The sequence below is a fragment of the Podarcis pityusensis genome, assembly GCF_964106645.2.
Source record: "Podarcis pityusensis genome assembly, chromosome: 2".
NCBI lineage: Eukaryota > Metazoa > Chordata > Lepidosauria > Squamata > Lacertidae > Podarcis > Podarcis pityusensis.
The window spans coordinates 127,530,919-127,557,367 of NC_138029.1; the positions used below are offsets into that span (position 1 = coordinate 127,530,919).

The 26,449-nt window shown below is 49.3% G+C and overlaps 3 protein-coding genes and 1 long non-coding RNA gene across 7 annotated transcripts in view; 2 read left to right on the forward strand and 2 right to left on the reverse strand.

The window, feature by feature from the left end:
* The window catches only part of LOC308466306, a 51,359-nt gene extending 41,305 nt beyond the window's left edge, over positions 1–10,054 (reverse strand). Inside the window, exons 1-2 of the long non-coding RNA XR_013980706.1 lie at positions 9,049–10,054; positions 7,146–9,010 (exon numbers count right to left, since the gene is read on the reverse strand). This is a non-coding gene — a long non-coding RNA (uncharacterized lncRNA). The remainder of the gene's footprint in view (positions 1–7,145; positions 9,011–9,048) is intronic.
* Positions 1–11,578, forward strand: part of LOC308466085 (uncharacterized protein) — a 54,588-nt gene extending 43,010 nt beyond the window's left edge. For 3 of the 4 annotated variants that reach the window (XM_080986624.1, XM_080986625.1, XM_080986627.1), the window contains one exon: positions 10,062–11,578. In XM_080986624.1, coding sequence (XP_080842750.1) covers positions 10,062–11,385 — 1,324 coding nt within the window. In that variant the 3' untranslated portion in view covers positions 11,386–11,578. Of the gene's footprint in view, positions 1–4,655; positions 4,762–10,061 lie in introns of those variants that run through there. The other variant, XM_080986626.1, reaches the window with a different exon arrangement.
* The window catches only part of LOC308466141 (uncharacterized protein), a gene marked incomplete at its 5' end in the record, with an annotated part of 48,689 nt that extends 37,009 nt beyond the window's left edge, over positions 1–11,680 (forward strand). The window contains one exon of the mRNA XM_080986729.1: positions 11,573–11,680. The remainder of the gene's footprint in view (positions 1–11,572) is intronic.
* A 10,812-nt stretch (positions 11,681–22,492) lies between these two features.
* Positions 22,493–26,329, reverse strand: LOC308466189 (HLA class II histocompatibility antigen, DR alpha chain-like). Its single transcript, XM_080986873.1, has 5 exons — positions 26,112–26,329; positions 24,681–24,938; positions 24,064–24,348; positions 23,599–23,740; positions 22,493–23,444 (listed from the first exon to the last, which is right to left on the reverse strand). Exons 1-5 carry the CDS (start codon positions 26,239–26,241, stop codon positions 23,441–23,443), a joined length of 819 nt encoding a protein of 272 aa, XP_080842999.1. The 5' UTR covers positions 26,242–26,329; the 3' UTR covers positions 22,493–23,440.
* Between the last annotated feature and the right edge of the window lie 120 nt (positions 26,330–26,449).

Sequence of the window (26,449 nt, forward strand, 5' to 3'; positions counted from 1 at the left end):
ACAGTTCTCCATCTTTGTAGATCTTGCAGCTTTTAGCATCATAGGACAGTTTCAGTCCTTTCTTTGCAATCTGTGACACGCTCAGCAGATTAAATCTCAGTTCTGGAACCAGGTAAACATCACTTATAGTCAAGTTCAGACTCTCAAGATACACAGTCCCAATTCCAGTTGCTTCCAACTCTTGACCGTTGGCCTGTTTCACAGCGAAGCTTTGCTTCTTTAACGTTGAAAACAGTTGTCTGTGCGGGCACATATGAACCGTGGCGCCCGTGTCAATTATGAACGAGTTCCCAACATCTGGCGTGGTTCCTTTCGCCATCATAGCCTTTGCAGGTTTCACCTGGCACTTGGTACGGCTTTTGCCTGACGCCTCAGGCTTCGTAGAGCTGCTCTTTGCTCCTCTTGACTGGCGCGGCTTCTTACAGTTTCACTGTAGATGCCCAGTCTGTCCACAATTGTAGCATCGGACAGCACTCAATGCTACACCATGCTCCCTAGTAGCATCATCAGTGGGGAGATTTGAACTCTGTTCTTCCCTCCCCCTGTCAGCAACACCCATTGCACCTTGTTCAGGAACACCAACAGTTCCACAGCCACAGTTCCTGCACTCTCCCCTCTGGGGTCAAAGCTCTCCTCAGCTTTCGTTGAGCTCTTAGGAACTTGGCCAGCATCATCTTGGCTCACCCCTTCTGGGGTAGTTATCCATCCAGACCCTGATGAATAACTGTCTCTGGTCAGGGGAGATGGGTTAGGCAAGTCTCCCCCCTTCTTGGCATCCATTTTGAATCCAAGCCTCTCTCACTTTCAAACAAGCTGTAAAATCCAACAGTTGTTTTTTTCTTTCTCACGCAGGCAAACTGCAAGTTGTTTATGCTCTTTTGCACCTGGCAGCTAAACTCAGGCTGCTATTGAAAAGTCCCTTCCAAGGGCACGTGAACTTGTAGCCAAAACATTCTCTGATTTTGTTTCGCTTTCCCAGGCTCAACACTCACAGTCCAGCCCCTTTTGCCAGTAACTTTCCAACTTTCCGTTACTTAGCAACAATGCATTTCAATAGGACATCTTATCTTAACCACAAGAATTTGTGGAATGCAGGCTTCAGCCTTCAAGCTGCAGGCCTCTTCCTCCCGGAGCTTTTGTTTTTCCAAAACGCAGCTCCCCGTGAACCAGTGAATTAATCGAACTGCGTTCACACTTTTAGCCCGAAATGCAGCATACCTTGAACTTTGTTGCTCTGGAAAACACCTCTTCTTTCCACCAGCTGTCTGTTGAGCCTCTGGCTTTTCTCAGACGCTTTTCTCCCTCCTTGGAGCAGAGGAGGACAATCCACCAGCCTCTCATGCAGATGTCGATGGATCGAAACCATCCGAAGGCTGCCATATGTCAGTATCTTCAGCTCACAGGCAGAGGTACCTGGCCTCCCCCGAGGCAATTGAGCGAGATACTGTGTGTTTACCGTCCGTCTGCGACCCCGGCAGGCTAGGTAAACAAACCCGGCGATTCTTCTCATTAGTCGTGAGAAGAACACACCCTCTGCTTCTCTCCCTCCCTGCATTCTCCCCAGGGAGGGGAAATGAGACAGACAGGAGTCCTTTCTACATGTTTTATTCCTGTCACTCAACAGTACATAGAAATGCGTCTGCACCCTTCAGTCTCCATCAGAAGAGTCACAACTCCTCCCCTGTACTTCCAGCACAGGTCATATGACACACTGAGCTAACATCCGGTGCTCAGTACAGAGAATAGGCTCCACCTTTTCTCCAACAGTGCATCTGCACTGTTTTGCATTCCAGCCATCTGGAGCTGGCTTTTGCCTTGGTGCTTTTTCCCAACATGCAGCCCCTCCCCGACTCCTCCCAATTTTAATATAATCATGATGTAAATATGATGTAATTCTGAGGGTGTAGCTTAGGGGATTAGCAACTAATAAAAGTTAGGGTCTCCCTTTGTTCCAGGCTTCCATCTTGCTTCACCTTGTGGGCGGTGGGAGTCCTGTTGCGACAGTTTTTAATAAAGACCAGGCCTACTGGCTGCTGTTTTGCTCTGAATTGCTCTGGTTGGTGTCTTTACTTTTTTGTCCAAGGGAGCCCTCAGATTTTTCCGTTAACAATAGGTTCCTCTCTCCGCGCCTCCCCGGTTGGCACCAGCGGCAACCACGCGAAAAAGCGCGCTGGTTTCTAAAGAAGTCTCGTTCCTCCCAAGGCACGTGTTCACTTTTTGCAGAGAGGCAGTTGCAAGGCGAGGAAAGCTCCTGGTAATCATAAAAATCCCATAAGGATAATTAAATTGGGATGGGGAACTAGCTGGGAATTGCATTAGGGCCACGATCCGCAAACCGCTTCCTCCGGAGCAAACACTTAAAGAAATCCCAGTGGAACTTCGACCTTGCTTGTCGACATAATAGAGTGGTTACGCCTGTCGCAGGGTCTATTCAAGAAGTGGCAGTTTAAGCCGCTAACACAACGTAAGGAGTTTGTGGATTGGTCTGAACGTGACCATTTGTGCTCTGCAAGCAACCCCTCGCTGGGGAGAGGCTGTTTAGCGCGGGAAAGACTCTTGCCTTAACCCTTGCAGAGCCGCTGCTAGTCAGTGCCTGGCAGTGCCGGGCTAGATGGACCAATGGTCCGAATCGAATTGTTACAATACTGATGAGACAAATACACCAGTCGATGGCAAGCCTTTATTCTGAATGTGGCGGTGATTTGGAATCACTACCCTGCTCCAGTTTCACCTTGTCAGTCACTAATGTGGATTAAAATGCCACCCACACACGCGAAAGCACGTATTGGAAATCAGACTTTGGTAGTTACAGCATGTTAACGAGTCTTGAGTAAGGTACCAGTACTTACTGCCTGGAATAAAATTGGCGTGATGCATGTGGGTACCGGGAAGACAAAAGCAAAATACTGCTAGATACAGGACTCACGGGATAAATAATAATAATAATAATAATAATAATAATTTATTTATACCCCGCCCATCTGGCTGGGCTTCCCCAGCCACTCTGGGCGGCTTCCAAAAGAATATTAAAATACATCAAACATTAAAAGCTTCCCTAAACAGGGCTGCCTTCAGATGTCTTCTAAAAGCCTGGTAGTTGTTCTTCTCTTTGACATCTGGTGGGAGGGCATTCCACAGGGCAGGCGCCACTACCGAGAAGGCCCTCTGCCTGGTTCCCTGTAACTTGGCTTCTCGCAGTGAGGGAACTGCCAGAAGGCCCTCAGTGCTGGACCTCAGTGTCCAGGTAGAACGATGGGGGTGGAGACGCTCCTTCAGATATACTGGGCCGAGGCCGTTTAGGGCTTTAAAGGTCAGCACCAACACTTTGAATTGTGCTCGGAAACGTACTGGGAGCCAATGTAGGTCTTTCAAGACCGGTGTTATGTGGTCTCTGCGGCCGCTCCCAGTCACCAGTCTAGCTGCCACGTTCTGGATTAGTTGTAGTTTCCGGGTCACCTTCAAAGGTAGCCCCACGTAGAGCACATTGCAGTAATCCAAGCGGGAATTACTTACATTATTACATTATTACAAAAAACAGTAATAATTGAATGCAGTGGCAATAATTTATGATAATAAAGAGTGGACACATAGTCCTACAGATACAACCGGCCCTTTGAGGGTGACCAAACTGCTGATGCGGCCCCCGATGAATTTGAGTTTGACACCCCTGTACTACTCCATTAAATACACCCATAATAATTAGTATTTGGTATTTTGCTTTCTTCTGAGATACTTTCCCTCAGTGTTCTGTCATAGTCCAGTGATCCTACTCCATTAAATTCCCCCGTAATAATTATATTTCTGTCATAAACCTCAGACATACTTTCCTCCAATAGTTGGAAGAAATCTCATGCGAAAAGTGGCTCTGAATCTGAAAGTCCCAGTCCCAAATCTTAATCCTGCCACCCTAAGATATTATAAGCAGGCCCCACATTCCTCTTTCCACCTGCAATAGGGAGGTTAGAACAACACTTAATACCCGGCAGGGATCCTAAGAGCCAGAATTGCTTTTCATTCACAAACGCTGTGTGAAATATCACTAGTGAACAGAATAATTCAAACAAGGAAACCAACAACAGTATTAAAATTGCAGGGAGAGAGAGAAAAACTGGATTTGAAATGACCAAACCACAAGATGAAAAGTCTCCCTACTAAATGAGGGAAGGGGGAGGCATGGGGGGGGGGGCTTTGAAGTCTCCCTGCTGGCAAGGGAATTCCAGAGCAAGGGCGCCTCTGTCTGTCTGGATCCCTCACTGCCTCTCAATCCAGTGGGTGGTTTTTTAATGGGGGGGGGGGAGAGGGGCTGGTGTTTGAAGCTGGGCTCGGCTGTTAGGGGGCGTAGCTCAGCAAGGCAGCCGTTGCTCTGCATGCAGAAGGACCCCGGTTGAGTGCTTGGCATGCAGAAGGAGGCCCAGAAGGAGATCCTCCCCCTGCCTAAACCTGCCCAGCTTCCCCCCTCCCTGCCGCCAGTTGGGGGGCGGGGGCCGGGTCCCCATGGAGCCCCCAGAGCAGGAGGCCAGAGGCAGCGCCGCCCCGTCTCCTTCCCCTCCGGACACAGGGAGGGGCTGCTCTATTGACGTAGCTCTAGGGGCAAGCGCGTCGGAAAAGGAGCCGGAAGTGGCGCCGCGAAACGCGCCGGAAGTGGCCAGACAGAGAAAGGAGGAGGGGCGTCGCTGAAGAGTCCCCCCCGTCGCCGCCGCCCTTTCTTTGCGCATAAGGAAAGCGGACTAATCTGGAGCCAGGGAGGCGGAGGACCAAGAGGTAAAGAGGGAGAGAAGGGGGGGAAATACAGGGGGGGATAATAAGGGGGGAGGACAAAGAGACCCCCCCCGAAGGAAAGCGCCCTCCCTGGGGCCCGTCGACAGGGGCCCCGATCCAGGGGGGAAGGGGGGACCCAAGACCTGCAGGGCTGGCCTTGCAAGATCTCCTGGGCAGCAGCAGCACCGCCAGACTCCCCTTTCTCTTTCCTGGGGGGCCGAGAGATGCTCAGCTGCCCCGCCCCCCCCCCGGACGCCTTGGCGGGAAGGGGAATGAGGACCCCAAGCAGGGCTGGGGGTGGGGCTGAGGCCCCCCATTCTCCCGGCTTCCCCCTGGCAGGAATCCCTGGGGTCGTGGGGCGCCTGGCTGGGGAAAGGGAGAGAGGGAGTCCAGGGAAGGGTTAAAGGAAGGGGAGGAGCCTCGACAGAGACCCCTCCCCTTCCATCACCACTTATTCCCCAGTCTCCCTGCTGGCAGTCCCAGATCATCATTGGCATACAGGATTGTCCTGAATACCACCATTTGCTAGCCAAGCCCAAACCCAAAAGTCCCGCTGAGATGATGATTGATAATATTGTCATTTATCCATTTTAGACCCCTAAGTAGTAGCAATTGCAAGGACATTGTGCTGCTCTCCTCTGTACAGTTCCACCCTTATTTCAGGCCTTGTGGCTGATTTAAATGTTTAGCTGCTGATAACATGGCAACGTTTAGCAGGTGATATTGTGAGGTTTAGCTGCTACTAACATTACAGCGTTTAGCTGGTAAGTTATCGCAATGTTGAAAAGCAGGTGTTGCCTAGCCCTTGCAGACATTGTGATTCGTAATATATTGCCAGCTCAGTATTAGGAAACAGTTATCACGATGTAAACTTCAAGCCAGTCTTGGACAATATACCAATATATCGCCCAGCTCTAATCATGACCTATATTTCTGACCCAGTGTAGCATTGCTGATTTTACCAGTTTGTCCCCAGGAATCCCTGGGGTCGTGGGGCGCCTGGCTGGGTCCCTTTTGGCTGGGGAAACGGAGAGAGGGAGTCCATGGAAGGGTTAAAGGAAGGGGAGGAGCCTCGACAGAGACCCCTCCCCTTCCAGCACCCCTGACCCCCCCATCACCCAGCCTCCCTGCTGAGGGTGTTGGCTTTCCCAGATCATCAGCATTCACTACGACTTATCTCCATACTTTGGATTGTCCTGAATACCACCAATTATAGCCTAGCGCAAACCCAAAAGTCCTGCTAGGATGCATCTTGGCTTCCCTGCTGATGAAACTGAGTGTGTGAGGATTGATAATATTTTCATTTATCCGTTTTAGACCCCTAAGTAGTAGCCGTTGCCAGGACATTCTCCTGTTCGCCTCTGTATACTTCCAGCCTTATTTCAGACGTTGTGGTAGATTGCAATCAGGGTGGGTTTGATATAAATCAAATTGATTTCAATCACAATTCACGGTAAATCACTAGTCAGTATGATTCTATTTAAATCAAAAAATTCTGATTTGGTTACACTATTAGAAATAGACAGATAATTATGAAATCATTCTGAGGTTTAATAAGTTAACTATCTATATTTGGACAACAGTTCTGCTGTAATTTATTGGAAGGAGAAAAAATAATCATTTCCTTAATAACAACTTAAACAATTTATTTAACTAAAACAATAATATTATAGCATGTTGGTAAAAATATTTTTTTAATAAGAAACAACAACCAAGCAGGCTGAGTTTTAGCGCACGTGAAAAACTCGGAACTTAAGCATTTCACCACCTCCACTACCAGCCACCCCTTTGGATTGGCTTCTGCATTCAGGTGCCTATTCTGTACAGTTAAGTGTTAGTGAAGTTGTTGGAACCCAGTGGGATTGGGAAGAGGTTGCCAGCCCTGAAGAGCCTTCAGCGCTTGCCTCAAGTCTGACTTGCACAATTATTACACAAAGACCCCAAGATGTGTGGAGTATTCTGCTCACAAGGTTGCACTTTCATTTTTACTGCTTCACACTTAGCTACTTGTGCAGATCTCTTCCACTGCAAACCATCTGTTCATTGAACCTCTTGGAACTTAGAATTTAAAGGGTTGATTCTGTATATATAAATTTGCAAAGGAACAATGGGATTAAGGTTTCCTCTCAACTCTGTATGTTTATTTTATAACATTTCTCCTGTGAAGAAAAGGCATGTTATCTCTGCAGACAAAATTCACACTTTTGAGAATGGCAAAAACAAGTGTCTGTGACAATATCTTCTCATTAGAAAAACTTCCCCAAATAATCTTACAGAATTCCCCCACCTCCCGCAGAAGCCACACACCCTTTGAAGAGCTCTTGGAACACTTTTACATTTCACATAATTTTTTAGTTGGTTCTCTCGTCAAATGCCAACGGCTAAACTGGCGGCCAGCGCAGGCGCAACTGTTCTACTCACACATGTATAGACACATTTTGGTGATGTCGCAACACGAATACCATTTCTCGATATTGAAATATTGTTGGTGTGTCAATGTGCCCCGCCTCCCCCATTCCGCATTTTCAGAGGAGGGGGAAGAAGGGGAAAGTGTGTCCCCCCAGATAAGACTCCCATCCTCCCTGGCCATGGGCCATCCTTACTTGGGCAGGTGGTACTTTGAGTCCAACCACATCTGTAGGGCCAGAGATGCCTCAACTCAGCATAGAAGGTTCCTCTAGGGCTCAGTGTTACGTGGGAGTTGGTGGAACTGGATCTTAAGGGTTTTTGACAAATTTCCTAGGGATTATGATTGGTATCCAGACCCTAACATGCTAAATTCAAGGTGTCCACACTGAGCAGTTTATCAACCCTGCTGGCCGCTGGGGAAGACCTTCTGAAGGAAATTGTTTTCCCCAAATTGCTTCCTTCCTTCCTCCGCTGCTGCTGCTGCCCACACTAAAGGAATGTCTGGATGAAATCCCAGGGATGTCTGGCTCCTGTTACAAAGAGATCCAGTTGATATTCTAGAATAAATTGTGGCTAAGATTCTGAGTCACAATCGTGACTGAGAAATACAGCCAGGGAATATGAAACTGATTTGAAGATTGGTTTCTTCTTTACATATTATTATTATTATTATTATTATTATTATTATATTACATTCAGCTGGACACATCACTGGTTTCATCTTCTTTCTTTTCTTTCCCACAATCAGTGTTATTCACCTTTAATACTCACCTAATTCAGTGTCACACATATTTTTATCTTCTGGTCTTCAGATGAAGAGAGGTATAACAATTTAATAAATAATTCCCAGTTGGAGCAGAGCTAGAATGTCCAGAAGTCCTTGGCCACCCAGGGCAAAGGAGGAAGAACAGTGAGAGAGGCCTGGACAGGGAATCTCCACTAAGATAAGCCAGTGTCAGGAGGCGGGTGCGAGACATGGCAGCATATAATTATTATAAATCATAATTGGGGTGGGTGTCTCAGTCTGGCCTTCCCAGCAGTCAGGCTCCAGCTGCTTTCCTTCTGCATCTCCAGCTCTCTCCATTCAAGAATGCAAGGCTGAGAGATGGAGGTCCAACCCCAAGAACATTCTCCAACTAAGCAATCCTTCAACCGACCACAAGCACCAAGCCTTGTCACTAGAGTTACCGTATTTTTCGCTCTATAACACGCACCTGACCGTAACATGCACGTAGTTTTTAGAGGAGGAAAACAAGAAAAAAATATTCTAAATGAAACAGCGGATGTATGATTTTTGTGGTTCATGCTGTGGCCACAGACATGTGATCTGACGGTGAATTTGGGGTGACCCAGTGCAAAAATCCTGAGGATCCATGTGGATCCGTGCTTTGTAACCACGTTTTAAGTGGGGAGGAAGGAAAAGCACTCAAGGGACAAGGAGCACGCGTGGGGTGTGTGGAGAAGGAGCTTTTCGGGGAGCTGAGCAGGGAGGAAAAGAGCACTGTTGCTTTAAAGGTATACTTAAGGTATTTGCCCTGTGCCTGGGGTTTTTGCCATTTAACAGTTTGCAGCCTGTTCCTTCTGCTCCTTGTTTTGAGGCAGAATAGATTTGAGCAAGTGAGGAGGACTTGGATTGCAGGGGATTCACCATTAGCTGTGTAAAAGCGCTCCTCCTTGCAGCCTTCTACTTTGTGCACGTGGCTACTGGTATCAGTGATAAGCAGCCACCAGCAGCAATAGAATGGAGCACAAAAAAGCGATAGGGGCACTAGGACCCAGACATTGCTCAAATCTATCCTGCCTGAAAACAGCTGAGATGCGGGGATTTGCCTAGTTTTCCCCTCTCCCTCATCCTGTGCCCTCCCTAGCCTTTTTTTTTACTTACTGGTTTTCACTGCGCTCGTGGCTGATTGCTCCAGGTTGGGTTTTTTTTGCTGAGGGTTGCTTAAATTTTATCCTTCCTGATCCAAGCCCTCCTGTCCCTCTGCAGCCTCATTGCTCCATTTAGAGAGCGTGTGGACCTTTGCTAGCTGAGGCTGCTGCATTGTTGGCTACTTTAAAAGCGCCTGCTGGCTTTGAGCCACCTGCCTCCTCCCAGCTCGCTATGGCTCCCGTCTGTCCCTCCTCCCGTGTAAGCGGCTGTTGCCCGCTTTGCTGCCATGGCTCTCCTTCCCTCCTCCACGGCTCCTCCGAGCCGTAGGTCGCTTTAAAGCAAGCAAAGCGAGAGCCTCGTAGAGCGTGTAAGCGGCTCTCGCTTTGCTTACTTTCAGAGAGCCCCTCCTCCTGGCTGTAAAGCAAGCAAAGCGAGAGCCGTGCAAAGCCCTGCAAGCGGCTCCCGCTTTGCTTGACTGACTCCGATCCACTGCATTCGCTCCGTAACACGCACAGGCATTTTCCCTTACTTTCTAGGAGCAAAAAAGTGCGTGTTTTGGAGCGAAAATTACGGTATATATGGGTCTCCCAAAATGGTCAGTATGGACCTCCTGAGGCCAAAGTGACTGTGCAGGTGATGAATAAAGATCTAGAGGTCGAAGGGGACAAAATGTGGCCCAAGGGGGGGAGGATTATAGTGCAGAGGATGAAGAACTTCATGATGAACTTAGGACCCTGATGAATAGTGGCCAGGTTCATGGAACATAGAGCAGCTCCCTTTCCTGTGAGAAACCACTTTTTATAAAACGTAAACCCCACAGTTCAACCGTATTCTAAGATAATGCTGCTTCATTAACAATAATTAAGAGCTATAAAAGGCTGATGATGCATGACCATTATTTTACATTATTTCATTTGCCTAAAAATTCGGAACATATGGAAGACAGGAGAGATTGTACAAGACGTTAAAATAAGAGCAGGTGCTAATTGATGTGTGTAATATTCCTTTGTTCTCTTCCTAGAAAACAAATAGGATTTTCTCCCTACCCCTCCCCATCGAAAGAAGACAAGGGAGAAGGCAATCAGAATTCTGGTGGGCCATGTGAAATGGGAATAACGAAGAAACCATTTAAATACATGGAGTGTGAAAACAGAGAACATAAACAATTTCAAAGTATGGAGTGTGGAAGGAGCCTCACTGACAGTGGAAACCTTAGAAAACACCAACGGAGTCACACAGGGGAGCAACCATTTAATTGCATGGAGTGTGGAAAGAGCTTCACTGAGAGTGGAGCACTTAGAATTCATCAACGGACTCATACAGGGGAGAAACCATTTAAATGCATGGAGTGTGGAAAGAGCTTCAGTCAGAGTGGACACTTTAGAATTCATCAACGGACTCACACAGGGGAGAAACCATTTAAATGTATGGAGTGTGGAAAGAGCTTCAGTCAGAGTGGAGATCTTAGAATTCATCAACGGAGTCACACGGGGGAGAAACCATTTAAATGCATGGAGTGTGGAAAGAGCTTCACTACTAGCGGAAGCCTTAGAATTCATCAACGGAGGCACACAGGAGAGAAACCATTTAAATGCATGGAGTGTGGAAAGAGCTTCACTGAGAGTGGATGCCTGAATGCACATCATCAAACACACACAGGGGAGAAACCATTTCAATGCATGGAATGTGGAAAGAGCTTCACTGAGAGTGGAAAACTTAGAATTCATCAACGGACGCACACAGGAGAGAAACCATTTAAATGTATGGAGTGTGGAAAGAGCTTCAGTCAGAGTGGAAGCCTGAATGCACATCATCAAACACACACTGGGGAGAAATCATTTAAATGCATGGAATGTGGAAAGAGCTTCACTACTAGCGAAAACCTTAGAATTCATCAACGGAGTCACACAGGAGAGAAACCATTTAAATGCATGGAGTGTGGAAAGCGCTACAGTCGGAGGGCATGTCTGAATGCACATCATCAAATTCACACTGTGGAGAAATCATTTAAATGCATGGAATGTGGAAAGAGCTTCACTACTAGCGATAGCCTTAGAATTCATCAACGGAGTCACACTGGGGAGAAACCATTTAAATGCATGGAGTGTGGAAAGAGCTTCAGTCAGAGTGGATACCTTAGAATTCATCAACGGACTCACACAGGGGAGAAACCATTTAAATGCATGGAGTGTGGAAAGAGCTTCAGTCAGAGTGGAAAACTTAGAATTCATCAACGGAGGCACACAGGAGAGAAACCATTTAAATGCATGGAGTGTGGAAAGAGCTTCACTGAGAGTGGATGCCTGAATGCGCATCATCAAACACACACGGGAGAAACCATTTAAATGCATGGAATGTGGAAATAGCTTCACTGAGAGTGGAAAACTTAGAATTCATCAACGGAGGCACACAGGAGAGAAACCATTTAAATGCATGGAGTGTGGAAGGAGCTTCAGTCAGAGTGGACCCCTTAGAAGACACCAACAAACTCACTCGAGGAGAAGCAAATAAATGTATGGAGTGTGGAAAGAGCTTCAATAGAAGTGGAAACCTTAGCAAACACCAGCAAACTCAAAAAGGGAAAAGCACTTATATGGAGTGTCGATAGCGCTTCAGTCCTGATGTTCTTACAAAACATCAATGGACTCACAAGGAGGAGAAGCTTTAAGAGTTAAAACCCAACAATCTACCAACAAACTGAAAAGGCAGAAATGGTTTGAATGGAAGGAGTGTGCAGGAAGTGCTTCTATTACTTTATATGTATATAATTTTACATGCACAGACCATCGGCTGTGGGGAGGCCTGCAGGGCCTGCTCCCTTCCAGGGCCTTCTCCAACTGGCCCAGGGGGCGTGGCCCAGGCCCTCCCAGCTATAAAGGGACTCCTGCTGCGGTGAGGCCTCGGACCATCAGCTGTGGGGAGGACTTCAGGGCCTGCTCCCTTCCAAGGCCTTTTCCAAAACCGTAATAGGCAAGCTATCCCCAACCCCATCCCCACTAATTCCCCTTGCGTACCACCCATTATTCCATCATGCAGCACAAAACCTCCAGATAAAAACCTGGCAAACCAAAGGCTTATATCGCCTAATAAACTTTGTCAACACAAGAAATACAAGACAAACTAGAAGACACCCAAATGCCCTGGTTAACACAACACCAATTACATGCCCTCTTAAACAATCCAGTAGTAAAATCAGCAGCAACTAGGCCCCTGACAACCTTTGAAAACCTCCTCCTAACAACAAAGGGAAACGGTAAAGGGATGGTATCTGCAATATACAAAATACGACTCCAAAATCCTACAAACTCCCTAGACACAATCAAAAAACAATGGGAGGGTGACATAGGCTATGAGTTTAACCCCACTCAATGGACCAGAATGTGCTCTAAATCCCAATTTAAATCCATATCAACGAAAAGAAAGGAACTCACTGAAGCTCACCTACATGTGGTACCTAACACCAAGAAAACTAGCGCTAATACGCCCAGGAACCTCACCAAAATGCTGGAGAGGGTGTACCTCCACAGGCACATACCTCCACATGTGGTGGGAGTGCCCAAAATCCATCTATTCTGGACAATAGCTATACAAGAAATAAGTAAAATAACCAAACCACCCCAGAACTGGCCTTACTAAACATCTTCCAAGACAATAATGGCCACTTACACCACAAATAACTCATAACAGCATACAAATCAATATGGCTAACCTGATTCAAAAACACCCACCCACCCCACTCACACACAAAAACAAAGTTCACCACAGCTAATCACAAACAGGCAACCGCACCCTAGGCCAACCCCAATTTCTCTCACCACCAAAGGAACACAAGTGAGTAGCAAAGAGAACCCACACAAACGACGCTGACGCAAAACCCCACACATTAAGCAAATTAGAAACATTGCTTCCTGAGCCCACCCCCCACTCACCATCCCCCCCTCCACCTCTTCCTCCCCCCCTTTTCTTCCTAACGTAACCCTAATGTCTCAGCAAATGAAACTGACCAATGGAAAATGTAACTTGAAAAAAAAAGACATTGCACATACCTTTGTAAACCAAGAAAACTTTGATAATAATAGTAATAGTAAAAACAGCTCCTACTGTCAGAAAAATTTCCTGTGTGTCTAGTCAAAATCTCCTTCCCTGCAACTTGAAGCCACTGGTTCGAGTCCTGCCCTCGAGGGCAGGAGAAAACAAGCTTGCTCTCCCATCTTCCATGTGACAGCCCTTCCGATACTTGAAGATGGCTATCATATCTCCTCTCAGTCTCCTCTTTTCCAGGCTAAACATACCCAGCTCCTTCAACCATTCCTCATCAGGCTTAGTTTCCACAACCTTGATCATCTTGGTTGCCCTCCTCTGCCCACCTTCCAGCTTGTCAACGTCCTCCTTAAATTGTGGTGCCCAGAACTGGACACAGTATTCCAGGTGTGGTCTGACCAAGGCAGAAGAGAGTGGGACTATGACTTCCCTTGACCTAGATGATGTATTTCTCTTGAAAAATAAAAGTAAGTATCTTGAGAGAGCCAGCATGATGTAGTGGTTAAGAGCGGTGGACTCATAATCTGGTGAACCGGGTTCGCTTCCCCGCTCCTCCACATGCAGCTGCTGGGTGACCTTGGGCCAGTCACACTTCTGTGAAGTCTCTCAGCCCCACTCACCTCACAGAGTGCTTGTTGTGGGGGAGGAAGGGAAAGGAGAATGTTAGCTGCTTTGAGACTCCTTCAGGTAGTGATGAAGCGGGTTATCAAATCTAAACTCTTCTTCCTGGTCATGCGACTAAACAGCCCTTTTATTCCTGATGCCTCCAGAGATAATGTTTTATCTGAACACTTCACATAGCCAAGAATGAGGAGGCGTTGCGACACAATTTATTTATAAAATATAAACAATATATGAGAGTTTGAATATTAACGTGTATGTATAAGCTGCTGTGGCGTTTGCCCGTTCTTTTGGAAATGTCTGTAGAGGGGGAGAGAAAGGGTTAATAGGCAGACCAATAGAAAAGCTGGAGGTGGAGCCTACCTGTTTATAAAAGGGCTTAGCCCCAGGTTGGTTTTAGTGGGTTGGTTGGTTGATTAAGGCAGTTGGGGAAGCGGTTGGCAGGCAGTTGGAAACAGAGAGTTAGTGCAGTTGGTTCTTGTGTGAGGGGAGGTAGAAGAGTTAGGGACAGAATAAAATAAGACTGAGAAGGTAAAGAGTAACAGCGTTTTCAACGCCTCTCCTGGTATGCCCTGCAGAGGAACCTACGGTCTGCAAATAAGCACAATTCAAAGTGTTGGTGCTGACCTTTAAAGCCCTAAACGGCCTTGGTCCAGTATATCTGAAGGAGCGTCTCCACCCCCATTGTTCTGCCCGGACACTGAGGTCCAGCACCGAGGACCTTCTGGCGGTTCCCTCCCTGCGAGAAGCCAAGTTACAGGGAACCAGGCAGAGGGCCTTCTTGGTAGTGGCGCCTTCCCTGTGGAACATCCTCCCACCAGATGTCAAAGAGAACAACAGCTACCAGACTTTTAGAAGACATCTGAAGGCAACCCTGTTTAGGGAAGCTTTTAATGTTTGATGTATTACAGTATTTTAATATTTTTTTGGAAGCCGTCCAGAGTGGCTGGGAAATAAATTATTATTATTATTATTATTATTATTATTATTAAGTCCCATTGGGAAGGACTTCCCCTGTGTGAGTCTGCTGAGTGTTCCACTAACACAACAACGTGTTCAGCTGAATTTGGGGGAACCAACTGATGCATCCATTGTGTTGAGCTATTTCAATTTCTTTTGTTTGATTTGCTCATGGCAAACAGCTGAAAGTCTGTAAATCTTCTTAATAAACCTGATTGGCAATGGGGGTTGAATAATTTGAATGCAACTGTATGTGTTTTATGTTTTTTTTAATCTGATGCTGGTCTACTGTAAGAGAATGTGTGCCCCTTATTTCTACGGTTGTATGTATGGTTGTAGCGGCTTCTACCTTACGCTGGTCTATGATTTCAATCGGATCATAAATCTGTCATTGGTTATGTTGAAAAAGAGGTGTGGTGACAGACAGAAATCTGAGTCGCAGTCAATCAAACATACCTTTCATACCTGTGTTCACTGTGACACTTGCTCCCTGAGTCAAGTCAAATGCACCCCTTTGTCTTGCCTGGGATCTCAGATCATGGCCTTAGAGGAAGATTCCTGTGGACATGATTCTTGTGGATTATGGCTGACCCCAGTAGAATCTCTGAGCCCTCTCCTGTTACCCATTCCTCCTCTGATCTGAATAAGCTCAAAACGATGAAAGTCATTGACAGGGGTGATTTTATGTGACTTTTTAGAGGTCCACACCTAGAGGAATAGGCACAGAGAAAATCTAAGGATTACATTTGATGCAACTTGGTTGCAAGGTTGGAATTCACAATTTCGCTGGAACCCAGCGGGCATCCTCTGCTGTGAAACTTGGCTGAGCCCCGATTGAAGAAGCAAGGCTTTGAGAGGTGCAGTACCTGCATAGCCCTTTCCTTTTTTAGGGGGCGCTGCTTCACAACTGTCAGGAGCCGAGCGCTTCTCATTGGCTAAATGGTCAGAACGGAAGCTTCCGATTGGTCCGTGGTTTGGGTGCTGTCAAAATGGTGACTCCTGATTGGCTGGGTTTTTCTAAGGTGGGGGGGAGGTCTTGAATGGATGTGGTTTTATTTCACGTTATCCCCACCCATTGAAGGGAAGACAAAAGGGGAAACGGCGGGGAAACAGGATTCGTTGTTTGAGCTTTGTGAATTCATGCGCGATGAAGAGTCCTCCTCGGTAACATAGCCTTCCCGATTTCCTTTCGTGCAATATAAGGGGGAGGGGGTTGCCCACTGTTGCCCACCCGCCCCTTTGTGAAATCTCCCATCTCTCGAGGGGCTCCTTTTGCCCCCCCCCATTGCGTGGAAACTTCCGACACTTCAGGTTCCTTTTCGAACGTGCGCACCCCCGGAGGTAAGGTTGCAGAGCAGTGAAACTCCAATAAGCTCCACTTCCGAGAGAGGCAAGGAGATTTGGAGCAGGCCCTGGTCCTTCTGCTGTGTGGAGCCCCATAAGCCTCGTGCCCCTTCCCCCAAGTCTGACCCTGACGACACCCTCACCCGAAAGCCATACAGTGGTACCTCTGGTTAAATACGCTTCAGGTTACAAACTCCGCTAACCCAGAAATAGTACCTTGGGTTAAGAACTTTGCTTCAGGATGAGAACAGAAATTGTGCTCCAGCGGCGCGGCAGCAACAGGAGGCCCCATTAGCTAAAGTGGTGCTTCAGTTAAGAACAGTTTCAGGTTAAGAACGGACCTCCGGAATGAATAAAGTATGTAACCAGAGGTACCACTGTACTTTGAATCCCACCAAACTGAAATCCAGAAGAAAGGTTGCTCTTTGTTTAGTGACAGCCTGCAATCCTATTATCTGCGTTTGCAAGTGTGCGTGCCTCTCTGCGCCCCTTCCCAAAATCTGGGCACGTGGGGTAGAATCTCGAGGAGGAAAGGAGCCAAACCGGGTCCTTTGTCAAGTTCCATAGCTTTGGTTGGCCAGTTAAGGACTGCCATTCACAAGTCTAAATGGGTGGACCGTTTCCCACCTCAGGCGGCTTGTTTGTCAGTCAGTCTGTTTGTTTTTACCCCGCCTTTCCCACTGACTCAAGGCTTCTTCATACCCTCTAACATTTATCCAGTGGAACAGTAACAATAGCAACAAACAAAGGTCCTTTGAAACTGGGATACATCTGCCTCAAGAAGTAATGCAGTAAACGCTTACAATAACCTGTGGGGAATATTCATTGAACACAAGGTAACATGTAAAAGAATATGAAGTAACACACATGCGTGCAACTATGTTTCAACACCTCAAACGCTCCAAATAAAGTCCTTTATTAGTTACACTGCATTGAATAAGTGGCTATCTTTTCTTAATAGTGGAAAAAGGGCAGCTGTTTACCAGCTCCACGTGGTACGCAGGCTGAGACACTATCTGCCCGCGGACTGTCTCGCCAGAGTGGTGCATGCTCTGGTTATCTCCCGCTTGGACTACTGCAATACGCTCTACGTGGGGCTACCTTTGAAGGTGACCCGGAAACTACAACTAATTGAGAATGCGGCAGCCAGACTGGTGACTGGGAGCGGCCGCCGGGACCACATAACACCGGTTTTGAAAGACCTACATTGGCTCCCAGTACGTTTCCGAGCACAGTTCAAAGTGTTGGTGTTGACCTTCAAAGCCCTAAACAGCCTCGGCCTAGTATACCTGAAGGAGCATTTCCATCCCCATTGTTCAGTCAGGGCGCTGAGGTCCAGCGCTGAGGGCCTTCTGGCAGTTCCCTCATTGCGAGAAGCAAAGCTACAGGGAACCAGGCAGAGGGCCTTCTTAGTAGTGGCACCCACCCTGTTGAACACCCTCCCACCAGATGTCAAAGAGAAGAACAACCACCAGACTTTTAGAAGACATCTGAAGGCAGCCCTGTTTAGGGAAGCTTTTAATGTTTAACAGACTACTGTATTTTAATACTTTGTTGGAAGCCGCCCAGAGTGGCTGGGGAGACCCAGCCAGATGGGCGGGGTATAAATAATAAATTATTATTATTATTATAAAATTCTTATATCACCAGAAAGCAGCAAATCCTCCCCTGCTGCTTGCAGGGTATGTCCAGCTCATGATGGACGTCTGGCGAGTCTGACTGGGCCACATCCTGGCCTGGATGGACCTAAAATACGGCACACCCCTGTTCTCCCCTGTGCGTTGTATCCCCTGGCAGAAGACCTCCATCCATCTGCACTGGATTTGGAAGGGTCTCTCTGCGCATGCTCTCTCTCCGCCCCCCATCACTCTACCCCCAGGAAGAGCTGGTGATTGATGCATTTCTGAAGGAGGGGGCTGCCAGCGTTGACCTTGCTGTTGTCTTCTGGGAGGGCTAAGTGGCTGGGGACTTTCCTGCCGTTGAACTTCAACCAGAGCCAATCACAGGCTCTGAGGCTGCCTGATCATCAGTTGCTGGGCAGGGAAGATCCAGCTGTTGCCAAACCCAACACTTCTTGTTCTCCTCTCTGACTCTTCGGGAGAGGCTGCTCTGCTCATCCCAAGGAAACCACCAAACCCCACTTAGAAGCCCCTGGGATAACTTTAGACTTTTGACACTTACTGCCCTTGGCAGACTCTGCTTCTTCAAATGGTCACATTTCTTGCTTCACTTACTTTCAAATGAGGCAAGCCATCCCTCTCACATTCACAGGACATGCGGCTCTTTCTGCTGAGTGGGGCCCTGGCCTCCTGCCCCACAGCCTTGCCCTGGCAGCTCCCCTGGCCCCCCTCCCCACATGATACTTGGCTGAAGGTTCTCCTTTGCTTCTGCCTTGAGATCCAGGAGAATGTTTGCTCTTTTGCTGAAAGAGGATCTGCAAAAAAGATCCCATTTCCCCTTCTAAAGAAACCGTGACAACTGCAAGGTATAATATTGCACAGCAGGCTGGGCCTTGTCTGCCAGTCCCTGTGATGTCCCTGCACAAGCCTTGGCCCTGGAAGGGACGCCTCTCCCAAACCCCTCTCTGGGGGGTCATGTCCCTCCTGGAGCCTCTTGCCAGGGGGAGGAAGAGCTGGACGACTCTTTCGACTGGCATTCATTTTTGGAAGGAGGCATTTCTGCAAGGCACACACAGAACAGGGGCGGAATGGGGAGAGGCGGGAAAACAGCAGATCAAGACCCCTGAAAGCAGTGACTCCTTCCCTGGGGGTGCAGGGACATGTTCTGTGCCCCTGGTCTTCCACTGGTGGGTCGCAGCCTGATCCCATGTGGGCTGAAACAGGAGCCCTGACACCCCGCAGATGTAAAGATGGAGAACTGCATGTTTGGGTTGAAAGGGGGTCTGGGGTCTGGAAAGGTTGAAGAGACCTGTCTCTGCCCCACAGCCGACTCACGAAGGAGGTCTAGCCAGCCTGACTGGGCCACATCCTGGCCTTGACTGACCTGAAACACCCCCCACCCTCTCCTGTGGGTCGTGCCCCACAGCCTTGAGGACTTGGAGGGGTCTCTGCCCGTTCTCCCCTCTTCCTCCTCCCTCTTGCCTTAGGAAGAGATGACCCACTTTGCTCTCCTGACGCAAGAGGGAGGGGGCTGCTCTCCAAGGAAATCTCCCCCCACCTTGAGCCAAGGAGCCCCTTTTCCTCTAGCAGAGGATGCTATGGGGCTTGCCCAGCCCCACTCCATTCAGCTCAGCCATTCCCAAGGGGGTCCTTCCCTAAAATGGCAAGTCCTCTTAAGCCATTGCTGCTGTGCTGTGGGGGGGGGGGGCTGGAAGCTACTTCTCTGTGAGGAGGTTTTGCTGCGCCCCGGTTGACCTCCGTCTCCTGGATCGTGGCCAGCTTCCCTCTTTCATTTCCCTGAATGCTGAGCTGAGCTCCAGGCCCCCATGTGGGGGGAAGCGAAACTCCCCCCAGCGCCTTTCTGCAGCGTCTCCTCTGCTGCCAGAAACAAGGGGGCAGAAGGAGGGAGAGGTGGGGGAGGGAGACATGTGCTATGGGCCCAGAAGTCCTGCTTCTGTCACCAGGGAGAAGGCTGCCTGGATCCTGCCCCTCCTGTCCAGGGACCCCCTTGGCCCCCTCCTCTTGGTCTGTTTCTTCCTCCAAGAGGCCTCCTTCCCAGCCTCAGGCAGGAGCTGCATGGACACCCAAATTACATTGGCACTGCCTGCAAGGAGAAATCTAGCACATCCGGGAAAAAGGCTGCAGGCCAAGCCGTTGCCCCAGTTTCCTGCTTGCAGGGAGGTTATTCTGCTTCTCCTTCACATTGGGGAGAGAGAGCAGTAAAAACATGAAGCTGCAGCTACAGTGGAGCAGTCCTTTCTCCCTTTCTCCCATGGGAGCCATTGTGGAATGTAGATCTGAAGTTCACAGCCTCAGTGCCTCTGGGGGTCCACAAAACCCACATTTCTCACACCCAGTTTGTCCCCTGGCAGCCCACCCCTGAGCATCTTGTATTCCAAAGAGATTTTGACCCAGAGTTTCCTCCTCTCTCTCTCTCTCTCTCTCTCCAGCCAAGGCCCCTCTCTGTGGAAGTGACTCCTCCACTCTTAAACTGAGCCTTTGCCCTCAGGTGTTGCTGCTCTTTTGTGCCACCACCAGGAACTGGGCCAATGTGCAAATCCAGTTCTGGGATTGGAAGCTCATGTACAGATAACCTGCAACCGTGGGCGTAGCCATGATTGGTTTTTTTGGGGGGGGCAGGCCTTTTGTTAGGGGGCAGAACCTGAGTTTGCTTTGTATTTTAATTGATTTTATCAATTGGGGGCAGCTGTCCAACCCTCCCCCCACAGCTGTGCCCATTCTTACAACCTATTTGATTGGTCCTTTTTTGAAGCATTTTTTTCCTTCAGAAAAACAAGATGCAGAGAATTCCCACTATAGGTGGGGAGGGGGGGCAGAGTGCTGGGGAGAAATTGCCTCCTTCCTCTTTGAAGCAAAATGCAAATGCTGTCACAATCTCACATCTTGCAAACGTTGTTGGTACCGTATTTTTTGCTCCATAAGGCGCACCGGACCATAAGGCGCACCTAGGTTTTAGAGGGGGAAATCAAGAAAAAAAAATCTTATTTCCCCCCCAGCCCCAAAGAGCAAAGAAGAGCAAGACAGCGAGCGGGATCCATGCGCTTGCTGTCTTGCCTTCTGCCATAGCCGTGCGCAGTTTAACCCAGCCAGAGGGGCTGTGGGCGGTTATGGCAATACCCCCACCTCCCGCAAAAGCCCACAGGAGCCGCGCGGAGCTTGTGTGCGGCTCTTGGGGGCTTTTCCTGCCTGCCTCCCCCCTGCATTCGCTCCATATGACGCACACACATTTCCCCTTACTTTTTAGGAGGGAAAAAGTGAGTCTTATGGAGCGAAAAATACGGTAATTAACATGTAGAGTCTGCCATTTGCAGTTTTGCATTTAAGCACAAAAATAGAAATCAGAGTATTGGATTTCACATTTTACATGGGATGATTATTGAAAGTGGGGAGAAGACAGCCTCTTAACTCTCCCCCTGCCCCCCGCCCCATAATTCTTTGATGCGAGTCTTAAACCCAAAGCTGCTCCGACGAATGACTTGTTTTAAAAGTTCCTGTTTCGAGGGAACCCAAATGTCACAATCTCCATTTCTGCCTTGAAGCAAAAAACAGGGTTGGGGGAGGGGTAAAGCAGAATTGCTGTTGCTGCTGCTGGGGGGGCGTGGGGGGCGTGGAGGGGTCTATAGTGTTGTCGTTCTGGGGACTTTCCTGGAGGGGAGGCTTGATGGGAGCCAATCACAGGTCCCGACACTGCTTGGTCATCAGTTGCTAGGCAGGAAACGCGTTGCTCTTGCCAAACCTCTTAGAGTGCAGCACTTGCTGGTCCAGATGTGGAGAGTCAGCCCTGCAGCCTTGAGGGGCCTCCTGCTCCTTCTGCCGACTGGGGTGCTGGACTTCTGCCCCCAAGTCTTGCCCTGGGGCACTCCTGCCCTGCCCCTCTGCCAAACTCTGCCTTCTGTCTCTCTGCATTAATTGACTCCCCCCGAATTTGGATCCCACCATCTGGGATCCAGAAGAAGGTATGAGATTGCACAGCAAGCTGGGCCTTGTCTGTTGGCCTCTGGGATGTTCCTGCTCAAGGCTTGGCACCAGGAAGGACGCCTCTCCCAAACCCCACTCGGTGGTGTCATTTACGGTACTTTCTGGAGACTCTTGCAAGGGGGGGGGTGAGAGAAAGAGCTGAACAACTCCTTCAACTGACATTAGTTTATTTTAACGAGGCACAAAAATAAGGGCAAGATAGGGAGAGGAAGGAAAACACCAGATCAAGATACCAGAAAAGAATGAATCTTTCCTTGAGGAGGTTAAGGCATGATCCAGGCAACACAGCCAACTCATGATGGAGGTCTGGCCAGGCTGACTGGGTCACATCCTGACCTTGCATGTCCTGAAACACACCCCTCTCTAGTGTGTTGTTGCCCCTGGAAGAAGACCTTCATTCATCCACCCTGAATTTGGAGGGGGGTCCAGTCTCAGGAAGAGCAGGTGCTTTGATCTGGTGAGGCATTTTAGGACAGGGGGATGGGCTGTTCTGTTTCTCTCCTCTGTTCCCCCAGAGGGGGAATCCATGGGTCCTGTGGGATAACGCTTTGGGGCATCACACAACCCACAGCAGGCCTTGAAGACCAGAAGAGTCCTGTTGCGTCATCAGGCTGATTAGGGTCCCCCTGCCCCAGCATCCTGTTCCCAGCAGGGGACAGACAGGCAGACCAGGCCAAAGGCAGGGAGGCACCAGCGCTGGCTCTCCTGATCTCTTATCATCTCCCAGAATCTGGGCCTAGAGACGCGAGGAGTCAGTGTAGCCACTCTGGTTGCAATGCCCACCATTTCCTCAACAGTTCACCTTTTTGCTTTGAAATAATAAATATATCCAGAGCTTATAGGCAGAGAAAACAGCACTAGAAACAAATCAACAAACTGTAAGATTTATTCATTGCTTCTGGAAATACGGGAGCATGTATGAAAAACAGCAGTTGGGCTGCACAGAAGCCATTGGGAAAGTTTTGTGGAAGAAGAAGGGATATTTTCCTCTATACAGACAGATACAACCCTGCTTTATGTGGACGAGAAAGGTGTTTGGGGTCTCTTAGCAGCTAAACTTCCCCCAAAAGCTGGATGAATCCTCTTTGGGATTAAGGAAACACCTGAGGGGTGTATTCCTGCAGTGCAATGCACGGAACTGAGTAAGGCTCTCTCCAAAAACTGGGAGGGAGGTGAATGGTTTTGGGTAAGTGGGGTGGAGATATGAATTAGTATGCCTGACACTCTGTTGGCAGGGGGTCTCCTTGAGCCATGTAGATGCAAGGCGAGGCAAAGCAGGAAACCTCCATAAAACTATCCAGACTCAACCATGGAGTTTGGGGGAGGATCTGCAGCCAAACCACAAGCCCCTCTGTCAGAGATGATTTAGCTGAGATTCCTGCACTGAAGGGGGCTGGACTAGATGACCCTTAGGATCCCTTCCAACTCTACAATTCTATGATTCTTTGAAATGCACGAATTCTTTGCCAGAAGCAAAAGCACCAGGGAGTTTCAGAACCTGCATGGAGGGAGCAGTAAATGTTGAACCATGGCAAGACATTTAATGTGAGTAAACCATATACTTTTCCTATTTACTTAAACAGTCTGAGAGAAATTTCTTTGCTAAGAGGGAAACAGAAAAGGGAGAAAAGTAATGTAAGTCTGCCTAAGCATCTTTGTTCTTAAAAGTTAAACATATTATCCGAAAAGCTTCTAAGGATAAGCTGCACACGGAGGAAGCAACTCCTTCCAGCTGATTCGTAGCAGAAGAGACTCTTGGCAAAGGAGCTGAGCTGAGAGGGTTCAAGGAAGAGGCTGTCAGGAAAGGAATCCCCCATTATCTGAAAAGGAAGGAGAAGGGAGCTGGTGAGCTGGGAGTATGGAGGCTGAGCACCTTCTGGGCAGGATGAGGCCCACCCCACACCCCTTTGCTGTGTATTTTGGGTTCCCTTGCATTTGTCTCTGAGCCCATGAAGGGAAACGGGTTTGACTCACATGAAGCCCCTGCGATCGTTCATCCTCATGGCCTTGAAGAAAAGGATGGTGCCAGCGATGATGCCCAGGATGCCAAAGGCCAAGCCCAGGGCACACAGCACGTTCTCCATCGTCTCCGGGATGGGAGAGGGCGCCTTGGAAACTGGGATGGAGAGAGAGAGGACAGGGCTAAGGGGGGACTCTGTTTCTCTGTGTGTGTTCAGCGGAAGAAAGAACCCAGGAGTCCTGACACACCACCCCCTCCCCATATACATGATAGGAACTAACTCAAGGAACCCCCAAAAGGCAGTTGAGCAACTTATTGTCTCCTATGGGTAGAAGCAGGAGAATAAATTATGCAAAATTGCAAGTGTACTTCACTTGCATAAATTACTCTGATCATCAGAACGTGTTTCTTATACGCTATGAATCTGGGTTTCTGAGTTCAAGTCCCAGAGAAAAGCCCCAATCCTGCCCGGTGCTTACCCCAGATCTTCTCCATCTTTCCCTCTGGGATGCCCCAGTGCTCCACCTGGCAGATGTAGATGTCTCCCTGCTCAGCGACGAAGGGGAGGTAGGAGAACTTGCGGAAAGTGTTGTCCACGCTGGGGTAGAAGTCTGTCTCCTCCACGCCCTTGGAGACCACCTCGTTGTTCTTCAGCCAGGTGACATTCAGCACTGGGGGGGAGAACCTGTCCACAAAGCAGATGAGGACGTTGGGGTCCCCCAGTTCCACGGCGTTTTCTGGGTACACAGTGGCCGAAGGAGCAACTGAGGAAGGAGATGGAGAAAGAAATGGGATTAAAATCCATTTTAAGCAGTCTAGAAATGGAAAGCATAGCAATTAGCTGCTGTGGGCATTTCTGCACCGGGTGTTCAGGTTTGGGAATGCCTCTGAGCTTGTACAGAGTGCAATGCTGCCCCTCCCACCAGGCTTCCCTTCCCTTTTAGCCTGTCTCAGTCAGCCAAGGACTGGCTCCCTGGAGCAGAGTTCCCTCTGGGGAGGCAGAAGGGGGTCCTGAAGGGTCCTCCGTGTCAGAAGCCAAGAGACCACCCCCTGCCTGCCCCCCAGCTCTCTCCCCCGCCCCCCTCGCGTGTCCTACCGTTCAGGGCACGGGTGCGGTTGCTTCGCTTCATGAGCACCTCCATGTTGTTCTTCATGACGGCGATGTTGGCCAGGGCGCCCTGCACCTCGAAGCTGGTGAAGCGCTGGAAGTCCGGCAGCCTCCAGACGTTCTGCTTCTTCTCCCAGTCCACGTGCAGGATCTCCTCGTTGTCAAACTCTAGCAGGAACTCCCCGGACTTCTTCTCCGAAGGGAAGCTCTCCTGGAAGAAGTCCAGCTCCACCAGGGTGTCCTCCACTGCAGGGGTGGGAGAGAGAGAGGGAGGCTTTAGGACCCCGCAGCAGGATGAGGGAGAACCTGCCCCATTGCTAGGAATGGGGCCACCACCAGGAAGGCTCTCTAAGTAGACCGGGGGGGGGGGGTTTCATCTGCTCCCAACACACACAAATATGTAAGTTTTAAAATCCCCTCATTTCCAAAAGGTGGTCCTGGGTGCACTTGAATGTGGGTGAGTGGTAGAAAGTTGGAATAATCATTCAAGAGAACAATCCATGTCTCCATGTGCCTAGATCTCCACTTTCCTCCTTGCCCCAAAGTGAAACCAGTAACAAATGCATTTCCTCTTTCAACCGTGGATCATCCACAGTCACCCCTTGTTGCCTCATGCCCCGAATTAAAGCTTTGGGCTTATTTCTAAAAGAGATAAATCTGCTGGACACGCAGACGGAGCCATTGGCCACCTGCCTCTTTCCTTTCCTGAAGCGACTTCCTTCTGGAGTTCACTCACTCACTCACTCAAACTAAACCGCGTCTTCTCGGGAGTGAAGTCCCTTTGCGTCCGGCTGGGTTCCCTGCCAGGCAAGTGGCGATATGGGGGGCAGCCGAAGAGAGCAGGTTCTGGCCCCTTTTGTGCCAGGAGAGAGACCACTCTGTCTTCGGGGGCAATGGGGTGGGGGGCTGATGCCTTTTGGGGGCCAACACTAGGGACTTCCGGACCAGGCAGGTCTCTGTGGCAGCCGAGCCCACAGAGAGGAAGAATAATTCTTGTTTTATTTCCCTTTCTCTCCTTGTAACAGGAAAGGCTAGGGGCACAGACTCCGATCTTCTAAGTTGGTGTGTGTAGAGGGAAATGCTGTTTTCACCCCGTTTTCCACTCTCATTTTTTTTTTAGACCACCTTATTTGAGGGAGCAAATCCTCCTAGCCCGTCATCCTCCCATTCCACTCACCTCCCAGCACTCTTTCGTGGGCGGGGGGCGTCCAATTCCATTCCCCCCCCATCCCTCCGTATTCCCGGGTGCAGCTTCTGCACCTGTCGTGGGGAGGGGGCTTCTCCTCCCTTAGCCCAAGAGACCCCTCCTCCTTTGCCCACCAGCAACGCCCAGGGGCGCAATCCTTCTCCCCATATCCCCCCTAGCCCCCTCTTGGGACCCCTCCCCAGACATCTCCCCCTCCCTCTGCGCCCCCTGACCTTTCAGGGCTCCGGCCCCCCTTGGTGGGGCGAGGAGGAGGGTCGCCCAGAGGCAGCAAAGGGCTCCTCCTCCTCCTCCTCCTCCTCCTCCTCCTCCTCTTCCTCCTCCTCTTCCTCCTCTGGGCTCCATCTCTGCAGCTCTTCCTGGGCCGAGGCGGGCGAGGGGCGATTCAAGCCCAAGTGTCCCTTGCCCCTTCCTCCTGGATGCTCGCCCTCCAAGTGGCTGTGGGGCGGGGGCGGCCAGCGGGTGACTTTAGCAAAGCAGAAAAGTCCCTGCCAGCTCGACCAATGAGAAAGCGCCCTGGCGATGACCAGCCTGTCTCCAGGTAAACCTTCCC

What these genes read in the sequence shown, in the direction of transcription:
- LOC308466189 (XM_080986873.1), bottom strand. Translation starts at nt 26,241, where the DNA reads ATGGAGCCCAGAGGAGGAAGAGGAGGAGGAAGAGGAGGAGGAGGAGGA. An exon ending in GGGGGCCGGAGCCCTGAAAG is followed by an intron (nt 24,939 to 26,111) that starts GTCAGGGGGCGC and finishes CCACCCCTGCAG; the next exon opens with TGGAGGACACCCTGGTGGAG. An exon ending in AAAGATGGAGAAGATCTGGG is followed by an intron (nt 23,741 to 24,063) that starts GTAAGCACCGGG and finishes TCTCCATCCCAG; the next exon opens with TTTCCAAGGCGCCCTCTCCC.